Source organism: Etheostoma spectabile, chromosome 24, assembly GCF_008692095.1.
Source record: "Etheostoma spectabile isolate EspeVRDwgs_2016 chromosome 24, UIUC_Espe_1.0, whole genome shotgun sequence".
In the NCBI taxonomy this organism is placed as follows: Eukaryota; Metazoa; Chordata; class Actinopteri; order Perciformes; family Percidae; genus Etheostoma; species Etheostoma spectabile.
The window spans coordinates 15,806,874-15,820,044 of NC_045756.1; the positions used below are offsets into that span (position 1 = coordinate 15,806,874).

A 13,171-nucleotide genomic window follows, 5' to 3' on the forward strand; every position below is an offset into this window, starting at 1 on the left:
CTCCCCTGCCGGATCGGGCTGTACTGCCCTACCTCTAGTCTTATTATATTATTGATTATATGGTGAATGAATCTGACGAGTATGAAGAGAAGAAGGGGTGACGTGTCTGCAAGCACTAAGAGCTCTTCAAGATAGGATGGTGCTTGACCATTTAGAACTTTGTAGGTTATTTAATGAAGAAAATATTAGAAGGTTCTCTAAAATGTGAACATAAGACACAGCTGCTTTCGGACCGGCAGCTTCATTTGTACGTGTGTCTGGAGAGACACTCGAGAAACAGCAGCTGAACTTCATTAAGATTTTTTCATCTACCAGTCCTTAAAGTTTATGTTTATATATTATTTAATATTATAATAAAGTATGAATACATAATGTTTTTATGAAGCGTTATAGCCTTTATACAGAAAGTTCTCATTGAAACTGTACTTACCCTCATGAGATGAAAGTAACCATAACAGAAACAATTGTAACTTAGTACATGAAGCTATTTTTTTTGACGAGATGCAAAGTTAGCCCACAGACCGCATCGCACACTAGCTAGGTGTCCAATTCACAAGGCTGTGCAGTTTGCAGTAGTTGTCATTGGTTCCATTTTGGTTTTGTCCCTTTCATTTTTTGTTAAATTTTCTCCAAACACATTTATATTTTTGTATTACACATTGAAGGTAATGGAATTTTCCTTTAAATAAATAATGTTCTCAGTTGGCCTCAGTCAGTTGTACAAACTACGTTGGGGTCATAGTACTAAAGTGGCGGTCGCACTTTATTTTCCGGTACATTAAAAAAGACTTACTTTCTATCAAATTAGACGTAAAAAGAAATGATTTGGTCCTTAGACAGAAAAACAACATACATAAAATATATATGAGTTAAGTATTCGCTCCGGAGTGCCTGCAGGTATGATTGACTGAAGTTGGGTCAAATGTGATGATGTGGTATGACATTACCAGTACTTTTCTTCTAATAATTTGGTTTCCAAATAGTGTTATTTGTTCAAATATATTGAGTAGTATAATTTGAGTTTAATATGGCAATATATGGGTTTCTAGTTACAGCATAATTTGGGTGTATGGTTTCCTTTTACCGTCTAACCAAATAACTTCTTGTTTTGGTCTAATTTCATAGAAGACTTATTATATCTTATTTATGTACTAATTACAGGATAAGTTCAGGTGAAAGTGTTTGTTTTCTGTCTAATAAAAACATTATTTCCAGATATGGTCTAATTTGAGAAAAAGTACGACTTAAAAGCACGACCGAAATGGATTTAAACAGTAATTCAAAATAATTAGGAACCACCATAATTAAACAATGGGATTTCATGTAAATTAAGTCACATCTTTGGGGCCACAACTTGAAAAGATCAAGAAAAGATAAATTAAGTGAAATTAAATTAACAACTAGTAAAAGTGCATATAAGTAGCAAATTCCCTTTTGTTCAAAGTTACATAGACAGTATGTATATTCAAAAGCATTTATTCACAGAATAAATAAAGCACAAGTATAACATACAATATTTGACTCAACTAAAATAATGAAGCTGAAAAGAGCAAAAGGATGCGTGTGTGTGTGTGTGTGCAAGTTGTAAAGACAAAGATGAAATGGCAAAGCTGTGATTAGGGAATCAAAGATGGTCTTTGTTAAGGCTTATATTTGAAAAACAGCCGCTCAAGCCGAGAAAAGCTATTTTACAACCAATTACGGCACTACAATTAAACTCTATGGGCCCAACAGGAACTTGCATTTGGGGTAGGTGGGAAAAACACTACTGTGCAAAGTCAGTGTGTTGCATCTCGCAAAAGTAAATCCGGAAGCGTAGAAACTCTTTTGGCGTATATGCCACAGCAACTCCCATAAGAATTAACAGGGCTCCACCTCAAACATTGTATTAAGGTCTTATAGAACATCCATCAGAATCAGATAAAGTTTTATTGCCACGATAAGTACACTTGTGTGGAATTTGTCTTGGTAAAAGGTGAACACATAAAACAAACATATTAAACATTCAAATAAAATAATAAGGGGGACTTAAGTCTCCTCACAGCATGTTCTGCCTCAGTCAAATCAAAAGGGTGTAAAGCAAAAGGTTTGCTTACTATTATAGTGTGCTTGTCTGGAAGTTAAAATGTGTAATTTAATGTGCCATGTTAGAAAAGAGCATGTTAGTTACATGCAAGACTGCTGATGTGAAGCCTAAATTTACATCAACTTAGCAATGTGGCTGTCCAATAACTTGACTAAAGCAAAAACATAAAATACATATCTGGGTAGCATTAAATGAAATTAATAGATTAGTTAGGTAGGGGCGGTGGAGTTGGAATGTATGTCAAATCTAGTCTCAAATTCAAAGACAAAAATATTGTCTTTGAATTTCTAGCTCTAAAGTTGCATCATTCTCCGGACCCACCGACTGTGGTCGGAGTCTACCGGCCTCCCTCAGCTGTTTGACACGATCAATCACAATATAATTTTTAAAAAAGTTGTCCGACATGGGCTTGGATACGGGTAGTTTTGAGTGGTTTCATGATTACCTGTTTTCCAGGCCTCAAAGCGTGAAATGACAACTTCGCAATTCGGATTTCTTATCCATAACAAAAAGGTGTCCCACAAGGCTCTGTATCGGGTCCTGTACTCTTTACCATCTATATTAATGAGCTAGTATTTTCTTTAACTGGTTGTGGCGCCGATTAGTATGCAGATGACACTATTCTTTACTGTTCTGCAGATACCCCATAGGCTGCTACTGACAACTTGCAGCTTTTCTTTAACTCATTACAGGCCACTCTCTCGGACCTTAAAAAACCCAATTTGTTATTTTCAAGAGTTAGAATGTTGATTTTTACAAAAATGTTGCGGTTTATCCCAATCCTGCAGGATTGAAGCTTATAGCACCAGTCCTTACTAGCTGGTAGACTTTTTTTTCCAAGTCTGTGATTTTAACTTGTTTACTCTAAGCAGGCATTTGTGTCATTTCCTAGAGAAAAGTTTTTCCGTCAGTTCTTTTCAGTAGGCCAGGCTTGGGCTGAGAGCTGAGCAGGACCCCCTGCTAATGGATGCAGTAGAGTCGTTGCTCCTTCTGGAGTGAGGAAATGGAGAAGAGCAAAGAATAATGGTAGTTGTTGCCTTTATAGGGACAGTCAGGTGGGACAAGATAGTCAAGTGTGGAGACTGGAGAGTCTTCTGAGAGACAGCTGCCATTTTGAAGAGGTCTGGGGTTGCATGGATTGCATTGTTTCATTTCAAGTCCATTTTAAGTTGCTAAAAGTGAACAAGTTCATCTTTGGAGTTCAGTGGATTTCATAAAAACATTTGTAAAGACCTATCACAATATTACTTAAGACATTTTAAAGCCTAAGATGTTGTAATTACCAGATTTTAAATTTAGATTTCTAAAGAACCACGTTATAATATATATCTCATATCACTTCATTTTTTTCTGCTCTCCTTCTAGACTATAGGTCCACATTACATGGATAAATGTTTTCACACGTGTTGGGTTCTCATGTGTCTATGTAAACTTCCACTCACTGAAAAAGCTTTCTTACAGATGGAGCAGCTAAATGGTTTCTCTCCTGTGTGGACTGTCATGTGTTTCTGTAAACTTCCATTGCCTGTAAAAGCTTTCTTACAGACTGAGCAGCTAAATGGTTTCTCTCCTGTGTGGATTCTCATGTGTGCCTGCAAATATCCGCTTACTGTAAAAGCTTTCTTACAGACGGAGCAGCTAAATGGTTTCTCTCCTGTGTGGGTTCTCATGTGTGTCTTTAAGCTTCCTCTCACTGTAAAAGCTTTCTTACAGATTGAGCAGCTAAACGGTTTCTCTCCACTGTGGGTTCTCATGTGTCTATGATAATTTCCACTCACTGAAAAAGCTTTCTTACAGACTGAGCAGCTAAATGGTCTCCTTCCTGTGTGGATTGCCATGTGTTTGTGTAAACTTCCACTCTCTGTAAACGCTTTCTTACAGACTGAGCAGTTAAATGGTTTCTCTCCTGTGTGAATTCTCATGTGTTTAAGTAAATTTCCACTCACCGTAAAGGCTTTCTTACAGACCGAGCAGCTTAAGAATTTCACTCTTGTGTGGATTCTCATGTGTGTCTGTAAATCTTGTCTCCTTGCAAAATATTTCCTACAAACTGAGCAGCTAAATGGTTTCTCTCCTGTATGAGATCTCATGTGTCTCTTCATATTTCGATTGGTGCCACATCTTTTTCCACACTCAGAGCCGATACTTTGATTCTCACCAGCACTACACCTGAAATCACCAACAGGGCCTTCATTAATATTCGGAGAGTTTAAACCTGACTTAGGTTCTCTGGTCTCCTTCCAATCATAACTGTCATCAGTCTCTGGTTCAGAAGAGTTAATGTCTGGTTCTGGTCCGCCACAGTCCTCTCCATCAGCTTCTGTTTCAATCTGTTCAGTTGAGTTGCTGGCTGAAGGCTCTGCTTCTCTGTTCTCCTCAGTTTGACTCTGACGACCAACACATTGATGGTTCCTGAGCTGTTTATACCAGGTGAATCTTTGGTCACAAATGCTGCAGCTAAACAGAATCTTTTCGGCGATCGTGTGTTTCTTCAGAAGTGTCTTGCAGCCAAATCTTTCCCAACACTCAGAGGTACTTGACAGTTTTTCACCACCACCAATACAAGTCATACGACTTACTGGGTCTTCAGTATTATTCAAGGAGTTTAAACCTGTCTGAGGTTCTCTGGTCTCATTCCAGTCATCAACAGCCACTTTAGTTTCTTGTTTGTAACATTGTGAGGTGGCATCACTGCTAGACATTTTTAAAAGTGTATCTGGACGTGAGTTCCTGGCTGGTTCTTGTTCTCCACAGTCCTCTCCATCAGCTTCTGTTTTCATCTCTACAGTTAGTCTTTGATGAAGCTGTAAGAACTGAGGTTTCTCTTCATCATCTTCACTCTTCACAGGGACAGGAGTGAATGGGAACTTGGTGATATCAGCCTCCTCCAGCCCTTGAAGCTGCACTCCGTCCTGACTCGTCCAGAATTCCTCCTGTTCCTCTTTAATGTGTAGGGGCTTTGTGTCCTTGTGGTCCAGACTGGAGCGCCATTCATGTTCTTCACCAACAATCACTTTCTGGACATCTGTAGGTAAAGCTGAAACAAAACGGCCATCAATGTGAATCTTAACAATATTAATAGGCTAAATTCACTTTAAGAAGTGTGCCCAGTAAGTACTGTCATTAAATATTAATGTAATTATATAGTGAAGACTTTGTGGTTCTGGCGACGGTTGGGACTTGGCCCCAGTGGCCAGGGTTGATTTAATGGTAGCCCAGAATGTGGCAATTATGTCTTTAATTATTATTTTTTTCACATCACTTTTTGTTTGCTTATGTTAATAAAATATGTATTATGAATAGAAAATAATGTACTGAAACAATTTAAAATATGCTAGTGGAATTTTTTATAAATCTGAATTCCAGAAAAAGTGTTACGTAAAAAATATAAGTGGTTTGTAAAATTGGGCATCCACTAGCCACTGTGGCTGGTGGGCAAAAAAATTAATTTCCCCTCCTGGACTGTCCATTAAGACAAATTGGAACCATATTTAATGAAAAATATGGGCAGATCTGATAGCCCATCCAGTTACATATTTAATTAACCTTTTAGCCATGAATCAAGTACCAGCCATCTGGAAATTTGTCAATGTTCTCTACCTTCACAAAGGTGGTAATCCTCAAACATAAATGACTATAGGCCTATTTCTAAATTGTCAGTATTAGATAAATTAATGGAATCAGTCATTAGCATGCAATTAAAAGACTAATTAATAACAGTATTCTGATTGAATTTCAAGCCGGTTTCAGGAAACAATAAAGAACAATAACAGCCGTTTCAAAAGTTGTCAACAACCTGGTCAAAACCTTGGACAATAAGCACCGCTGTGCAGCATGGTTTATTGATTTGTCAAAAGCTTTTGACACAGTGGACCATAAAATACTCACCTCTACTCGACTATCAGAACAAGCAGTGGGATGGTTCAACAGTTACTGTACCTTTCAGGGAGAACACAATGTGTGCCAGAAGACGGTCTCACTTCTGCCTCCCTAAATATAAATAAGTTAATATATAAATAAAGAGGTGCCTCAAGGCTCAATCATTGGGCCTCTTCTTTTTATCATTTATACAAACAACCTCTGCAATAATATTAAAAAAGCTTTTTATTTATAAGGCAGTATTAGGACTTCTTTCTCCTTATCTAAACAGTTGTATCCTCCTGAGGTCTGCAGGGACATATCACCGGCGCTCACAGGATCTGGTTTTATTATCAGTCCCTAAAGCCCGCACTGACTTTGGCAAAAAGGCTTTTTAATTTTGAAGCACCATCTGCATGGAATCCACTTCAAAATGAACTGAAGGAGTTGGTCTCACTTTATTCTTTTAAAGGCTTTTTGAAGGACCTTGCAGAAAGGCAGTCTGTATGTCACCGTTTTTAAATTGATTTAGGACCCAGGTTTTTTATGATGACATTGTTTTTTTAATATGAGTTAAAGTGTGTCTATGTATTTACCTGGAAGTGTCTCTGTGTCTATTTCAAACCGCGCTGTTGCCACTTGCGAGTTAAATAAAGGTTTGAATGAATGAATGAATTAATATTATACAGTCTATGAGTATAACTCTCCTCCAAACCACCATCAAAAGAATCGAGGTTTGTATCAAATTGTGGGTCAAAAATCGTTACATGGATTTGGTGTAAGGTGATAGCCCTAGTTAAGAACATTATACAGTGGGGGGGGTGTAAAAACCTTCATTCTGATACATTTTCAGGCACAAATTTATGGTGAAAACATCTTAATTTATGTAAATGAAAGGATTTTGCGGGTAACAATTTAAAAGTTTAAATGTATAGGTATATAATGCAGTTAAGGACGAGCGCTTTTGCATCTGGCATGTGAAACGCAGATTAATTGCAAATGTAACCATCATAGTGTAAAATACAATTTAACTGATGTGATGTACGTGAAAGGGGCTCAGCCAACTCTTCCTTTGGGCCGACCCATATGGTGCCATTCGCCGACTATGGATGTATAGCCGCCGTCGATTTTATTTCCCCATATAGTCTGTATCTTAGCAACCGGACTCAAGGGTTCTCGGCTGAGAGAAAGAAAAAAAAAAGGTGCTTCCAAGGCGGCCTAGCGTTCACAGCTGGGTATTACCAGAAAAGCATCAGACTGACATTTTTAGCAAAATGATTTGGGGTACCCAGTGGGGTACTTATTCTTTGGGAATATTCTGTGAGAGCCTAAATATTCTGTGGGAGCCTAAGGAGAACTATTTTATGTTGAGAGAAATTACTCCTTTGCAGCATTAAGCTTAGGACTTTCTTATTTTTCAGTTACTTACTTATTATCTGAAAAACTACAAGTATCGGAACTGGACTTGGTATCGGCAGATATTCAATATTTAAAAGGATTGGGAACGGGAGTCAAAAAAGCTGATCAGGACATCGCAGGTATTAAAACATGATGAAGAAACAGGCTGTAACCTGACACCACAGAGGAGCCAGGTGAGCCAAAAGAGTTTAAGAGCTGTTGAGCATGTCCATAGGTAACTAAGCAACAGTGGGCTCTTTAACTTTTCACCTGCTGCAGTCGGCCTGTTTCTACCTAGTCGTTACTAAGGACATAACAACGTAAAATAGTTGTGGGAAAAATACATTTTAGAATATTGGATTGTATGAGTTTGACAATTGACTAGTTAAGACTTCACCGGAAAACAGGAAATAAACAGAGTTATGGACTTGTACATCTTTCTGTCACATCTACTGCAGTCAGATTCACTGTGTTCACTCAGAAGGAATCACTTCACATGGGTAGGCACTTGTAATGACATTTTGAACATATTAAGAGGCTAAAAACGCCTTTATAACTTGCCCTGTTTAAGCCTGTTGGGTGCTAATGCTAGCCGGAGGATAACACGGTGTAGACAGCACCGATTGGTTAGTTTTTCTCTCTACTGACAGCACTCCAAATCTACTAGCAACAGAGCTACGTGTTGAAATCAACTGGAATTCTGCTTTAACTAACAGGTTACGTGGACAGTTTTGTGTATTTCACCAAAAATGCATTTTTTACCATCACATGTTTTATTCTGGGTAATTTACCTTGTATCTGTGTTGTGCGTTTTTCGAGTGTGTGTGTGGACGAGGTCACCATGATGATGCTTTCTTGACAACAGTTTATGAAAGGTATTAAAGGAGAATTCCGGTCGATTTCAACATGTAGCTCTGTTGTCTGTAAATCTGGAGTGCTGTCAATAGAGAGAAAAACTATCCAATCAGGTCTGTCAGTAGAGAGAAAAACTAAACCAATAGGTGCTGTCTACACTGTGTTATCCTCCTGCTAGACTTAGCACCCAACAGGCTTAAACAGGGCTAGTTGTAAACGTGTTTTTAGTCTCTAAACATGTTCAAAATGTAATTAAAAGTGCCTACCCATGTGAAGTGATTCCTTCCAAGGGAACACAATGAATCTGACTGCAGTAGATGTGACAAAAATGCATGAAATATTGTTAATTCAGCGGTGTTTGGTTCCTGTGTTGAGGGGCACTTAGATAGCTTAGGAACCGTCTACAAACTACAAAACAGAATAGAGAAACAAAAAAAATATGTAAGCTTTCAATTTAATGATTAAAAAGGTGGTTGGTGTCTTCAAACTTACCTCAATTACAACATGTCTCCTGCTAGTTGTACTACAGCACTTTCTTTAAAAAAAATAAGCATATGCTTATTTTTGAAAATGTGTTTTATCTCTTTTCGGTGTTGTAGTTTGTAGACGGTCCCTAAGCACTCCTTGCACACAGGAACTAAACACAGCTGGATTAGCACAACTGTCATACATTTCTTTCACATCTACAGCAGTCAGATTCACTGTGTTCCCTCGGAATGAGTCACTTCACATGTGTAGGTACTTTTAATGACATTTTGAACATGTTTAGAGGCTAACCCTGTTTAAGCCTGTTGGGTGCTAACGCTAGCAGGAGGATAACACGGTGTAGGCAGCACCGATTGGTTTGATTTGTCTCTCTATTGACAGCACTCCTAATCTACAAACCGAGCCACGAGTTGCAATTGACCGGAATTCTTCTTTAACTGTAATTTCAACGTGGCCAAACTACTATATTATTTTCTATGTAAAACCCGAGTTGTCCTGTGTGAGTTCAACAGTGGTTCAAATTCGCCATCCGACGTTTTTTAAGGAGTTCCGTCGTCAGACGGAAGGCTAATGCTAGCAAGCTAAGGCCTTTATTAAGGGTGCTAAACATAGCGGATGTCCAACACACAGCTAATGCCCTTCTGTTTCTGTTGACACCACAGCTTCCGCAGAGTAACGAAGCACAACCAGACACCGTCTCCTGCTTCACCTTTCGACGTCAGAACTTAACGAATCCGCCTGAGGAGCTAGCTCCGGCTAACAGGCGGCGTAATGGTTTAGCAAAGCAGAAAGAAAAACAAACCTTCTCCTCGCAGCTTCGCTTCCGGTTGTTTCCGGTGTCGGTCCATCTCTCATTAACAAACTAACTCCTCGGGTTTTCTACCGTTATATGGTTCAAATAACGTCTAGTTTCCGCTGACTGCTCCGGTGTTTAGGTCGGTAACTTGAACGTCAGTCGTCTTCTTCTTCTTCTGATTTAATGGCGGATCGTAAACCGCGGCCTAAGTGCATACCGCCACCCACTGTACCGCAGTGTGTAATACCAGGTTTTTGCACACTTCAAGTTTTATAAAAATATAAGAGAGTAACAAACAAAAGCTATTTTGATGATTATGTGTTGTGAGGGATCAGTCTTTATGAGAATAGACAGCAGGATGGGGACAACATCTTAAGACTTGTGTTGTCTTCCCATCAACTATGCAACTTATATTTCATTTCAGGGCCCAAATTTCAAATTAAAATTATTATTTTTGGTGACGTTTTTTCAAAAGATTTAGTCACTTTTTTCAAAAAAAATGTTGTCCTAAATTTCCGATGTTATTGGCGATTTTACGCTATAAAATTTAATAAAAGACCCAAATTTAATGAAAATAGAGAACTGCTCATCAAGAAAACCAAATTTCTGATATAGAAAAAGCAAAACGGCAGCAAGTTGCGCGGTTATGACGCAATCGTTAGCCTATTTTTACAAAAAACGTCTGCTACGGAGCCATAACGTGAGTTACATGGTAGTGGAGCCTTTTATACATTGTCGTGTTTCTTTAGAAATAAGTAACAGACAAATAGAGTCTTTAAACGCTTCAGATGTGACGTTATTCCCTGACAAAGTGGCGCGAAATTGAATAGGAGTCAATGGGATGCTAAAGGTGGGTGATGGCTTGGTAGCATCAACATGGCTCCATAGGGAGAGGCTTACCCCGTTGACAACACCACCACCACCACTTCCTTGTCCGGACCTTCCCTGTGACTGAACTAACCAATCAGAAGCGAGAACTCAGACTGAGGTAAATGTGAGGGAATTGGAGAGGCAGATTCAACAGAATATCCTGACTTGTAATCATGTCATTATGTAACTAATAATATTGTAACATTAAATATGTAAATTATTAACTGATTAAACATTGTAAATACATTTTTAGTAAAATAACTCACATATAAATTATAGTCAATTCTGAGCCTTAGAACTTATATATAAATTAACTCCACTTCTAAACCTTAAAATTACAATCTAATCCGGTAGTTTTCAGAAAAAATAAAGAGAGCCTTGCAGTATCCCCCATTTTCTCAATATTCCCTAATCAAATTCTTCCTCTTTGACTCTGAATTATTATCATAATAACATGCTCAACATGTTCAGGAACATTACAAACCTCACAATTATCTGATTTGCACTTTGCCATTAAATAAAGAGTTTAATCCAGTATGCCCAAATCTTAATCTTCAATGACTCACTTCCTCTCTTCTGCACTTCCCTTAGAAAGTCTTCCCCTTTAATGATTTATGTATGCCGTAGTAGTGTCATGTTTCTTTTGAATTCAAACTATTAAAAGGTGTCTGTAGGATTGTAGTCCTAGAATTATAGAAAGTAAATATATATAGTTAATAATAACATATAGTTGTCCAATCCATTCTCTCTTCATTTAGAAGAATGTCTATGGAGGAACATTACACCACACAATATTTGGGCCGTAATCTTGAAACAATATTCTTCTCCTGTATTAATACTCCAACCAAATCCTTTAACTTGTTGTTGTAAATATGTCCAACAATCCCGCAGCACCTTGGTTGCGACAATTTTTAAAATCTTTGATAAAAGACTTACTTTTTGACGGCACCAATACTAAGTCTCGGAGCTCTGAAAGATTGGTCCGCTGCTAATTTTCTAATGGAAGATTTTAGAATCTTTTTAGGGGGGCTCAAACTTTTTTTTTTTTTTAATCAATTTTAGTGCTTCAAGTTATGTATATATATATATATATATATGGAAGTAGGGAAACTTTCTGCTGTCAAAGTCTGAAAGAAAAGCTAAAAATCAAAGAGAAAAGAACACTCAATTACATACAATAGGTCACAAAGCTACTGTCCTAAGTTGCGTATCTCTGGATATACTGGCATAAAGCTTCTTAGTATGTTCACACTAAAGGAAATGCCAGTGAGGACTAACAATAAAGAGTAGTCCAAGATATTAATATTCTCCGTATTAACACCAATGTGGATTTGCTGATCGGCACAAATGCCTCAAAGTCGACCCTTGTGATGTCCTGGGGTCAAATTTGACCTGTTTTTAACATGTCTTTATATGAAATATGAGTTTCTTTTTAATCAAACTACCCCAAAATGACATCCCTACAACGCGCTGCGCAGGTAAAAGTAATGATTACTACTTTCATTGAATTTGGAGTTTTGTTTCATTCAACTTTATAACATTTGAAAAATAAAGAAAATGCTTTCTAATAAACTTTGACATACATACACAAGTCTGCGATTATCCATCAACATATGTTCCTCTAATATTAGTAAACTAGTTTAGTAATTTCTGCTAGGATAAAATAGGGAACATTTCCTATACAAGGTTAATTGATCATGAATTTTAAAAGAAAAGTGTAAAAATATTGATAGTAAGATGGTGTTAGTGGCGTATTTCCTGGTGGTAGTGATAAAAAGCGCCAAAAAGCGACAAAGACATTTTAAAAATTGCATCAAAAAATGGTCAAAAATGCAGGGAAAGTGACAAAATCATTGAAAAAAGCTTCAGAAAAGTTTTAGTTTTCTATGTGGACCCTTGAAGACAACAAGACCATGGTCAGCGGGAAGGCATTTTGTTTTGCTTCTTTTAAACATAGGTTCATACACAATATTAAAATTAATACAATACAAATGAATGCAGCTTGGAAAAAGGCATCATTCACAGTGTTGACGGGACATATTCGTGTACAATATCATCAAATAAATTGGACATTTGCTTGGAATACAGTCTCCAGGTCTGAAATGTACAGTTCAGGCAGCAGACCAGAGGCGAGTAGAGAATAGGGTTGGGTTAGGGTTCAGGTTTTTTATTTTCCAATAGTGGTGCTAAAACGACACTTTTAAAAATGGTGCCGGTGCGCACACACCAGCGCACAAGTATAAACATCAGGCCTCTTATGTAGGCTAAAGCTAAAGCTTTGCGCAACCATTAAAACAGCCTTAAGGCCACTTTGAATGCAGCACGAGGCTGGCGAGTTTCAAGTGAATGCAACGTCTGTTGTTTTTCAGACAACGGCAGCTACAGACTGTTGTCCGGCCCGGTGTTGGAATCCTCTCCAGTGAAATTCAGACAAACTTTTTTAACAGTGTTTAATCCAGCTACTAGCTAACACTAGGCTAACGTTACCTGCTGCCAAGTGAAGTAGGTTAACTCGCATGACACGTGGCGATGTTTCGGTTGCCTCTAACGTCCGTTTCGGAGCATCAGAGAGAAGCGTAGGTACCAATATGGGGAACCAAAATCTGCGTTGCTATTTGATTGGATCACGGTCGTTAAGGCACCGGTGCCGTATTAGCACCGGGTCTCGTTACCCAACCCTATTAGAGACACAGATCCATGGTGGCTGTGGAGGTGTCAGGCCTCCTCGAGGCCCACCAGCTCACAGCTCTTCTTCCACAGCTCGGCTTGCAGCTCAGAGTCGTAGGAGGTGTCCGAGGACTGCTTCCTGTGGCCGTTGTACA

The 13,171-nt window shown here is 38.3% G+C and overlaps 2 protein-coding genes across 2 annotated transcripts in view; both read right to left on the reverse strand.

Annotated features, from left to right (window-relative positions):
• Positions 1-1,460: 1,460 nt before the first annotated feature.
• On the reverse strand, positions 1,461-9,705 carry LOC116673689 (zinc finger protein 2 homolog). Its single transcript, XM_032505909.1, has 2 exons — positions 9,486-9,705; positions 1,461-5,123 (listed from the first exon to the last, which is right to left on the reverse strand). Exons 1-2 carry the CDS (start codon positions 9,529-9,531, stop codon positions 3,484-3,486), a joined length of 1,686 nt encoding a protein of 561 aa, XP_032361800.1. The 5' UTR covers positions 9,532-9,705; the 3' UTR covers positions 1,461-3,483.
• Positions 9,706-10,375: 670 nt separating this feature from the next.
• Positions 10,376-13,171, reverse strand: part of LOC116673678 (dehydrogenase/reductase SDR family member on chromosome X) — a 15,880-nt gene continuing 13,084 nt past the window's right edge. Inside the window, exon 10 of the mRNA XM_032505894.1 lies at positions 10,376-10,435. Coding sequence (XP_032361785.1) covers positions 10,376-10,435 — 60 coding nt within the window. The remainder of the gene's footprint in view (positions 10,436-13,171) is intronic.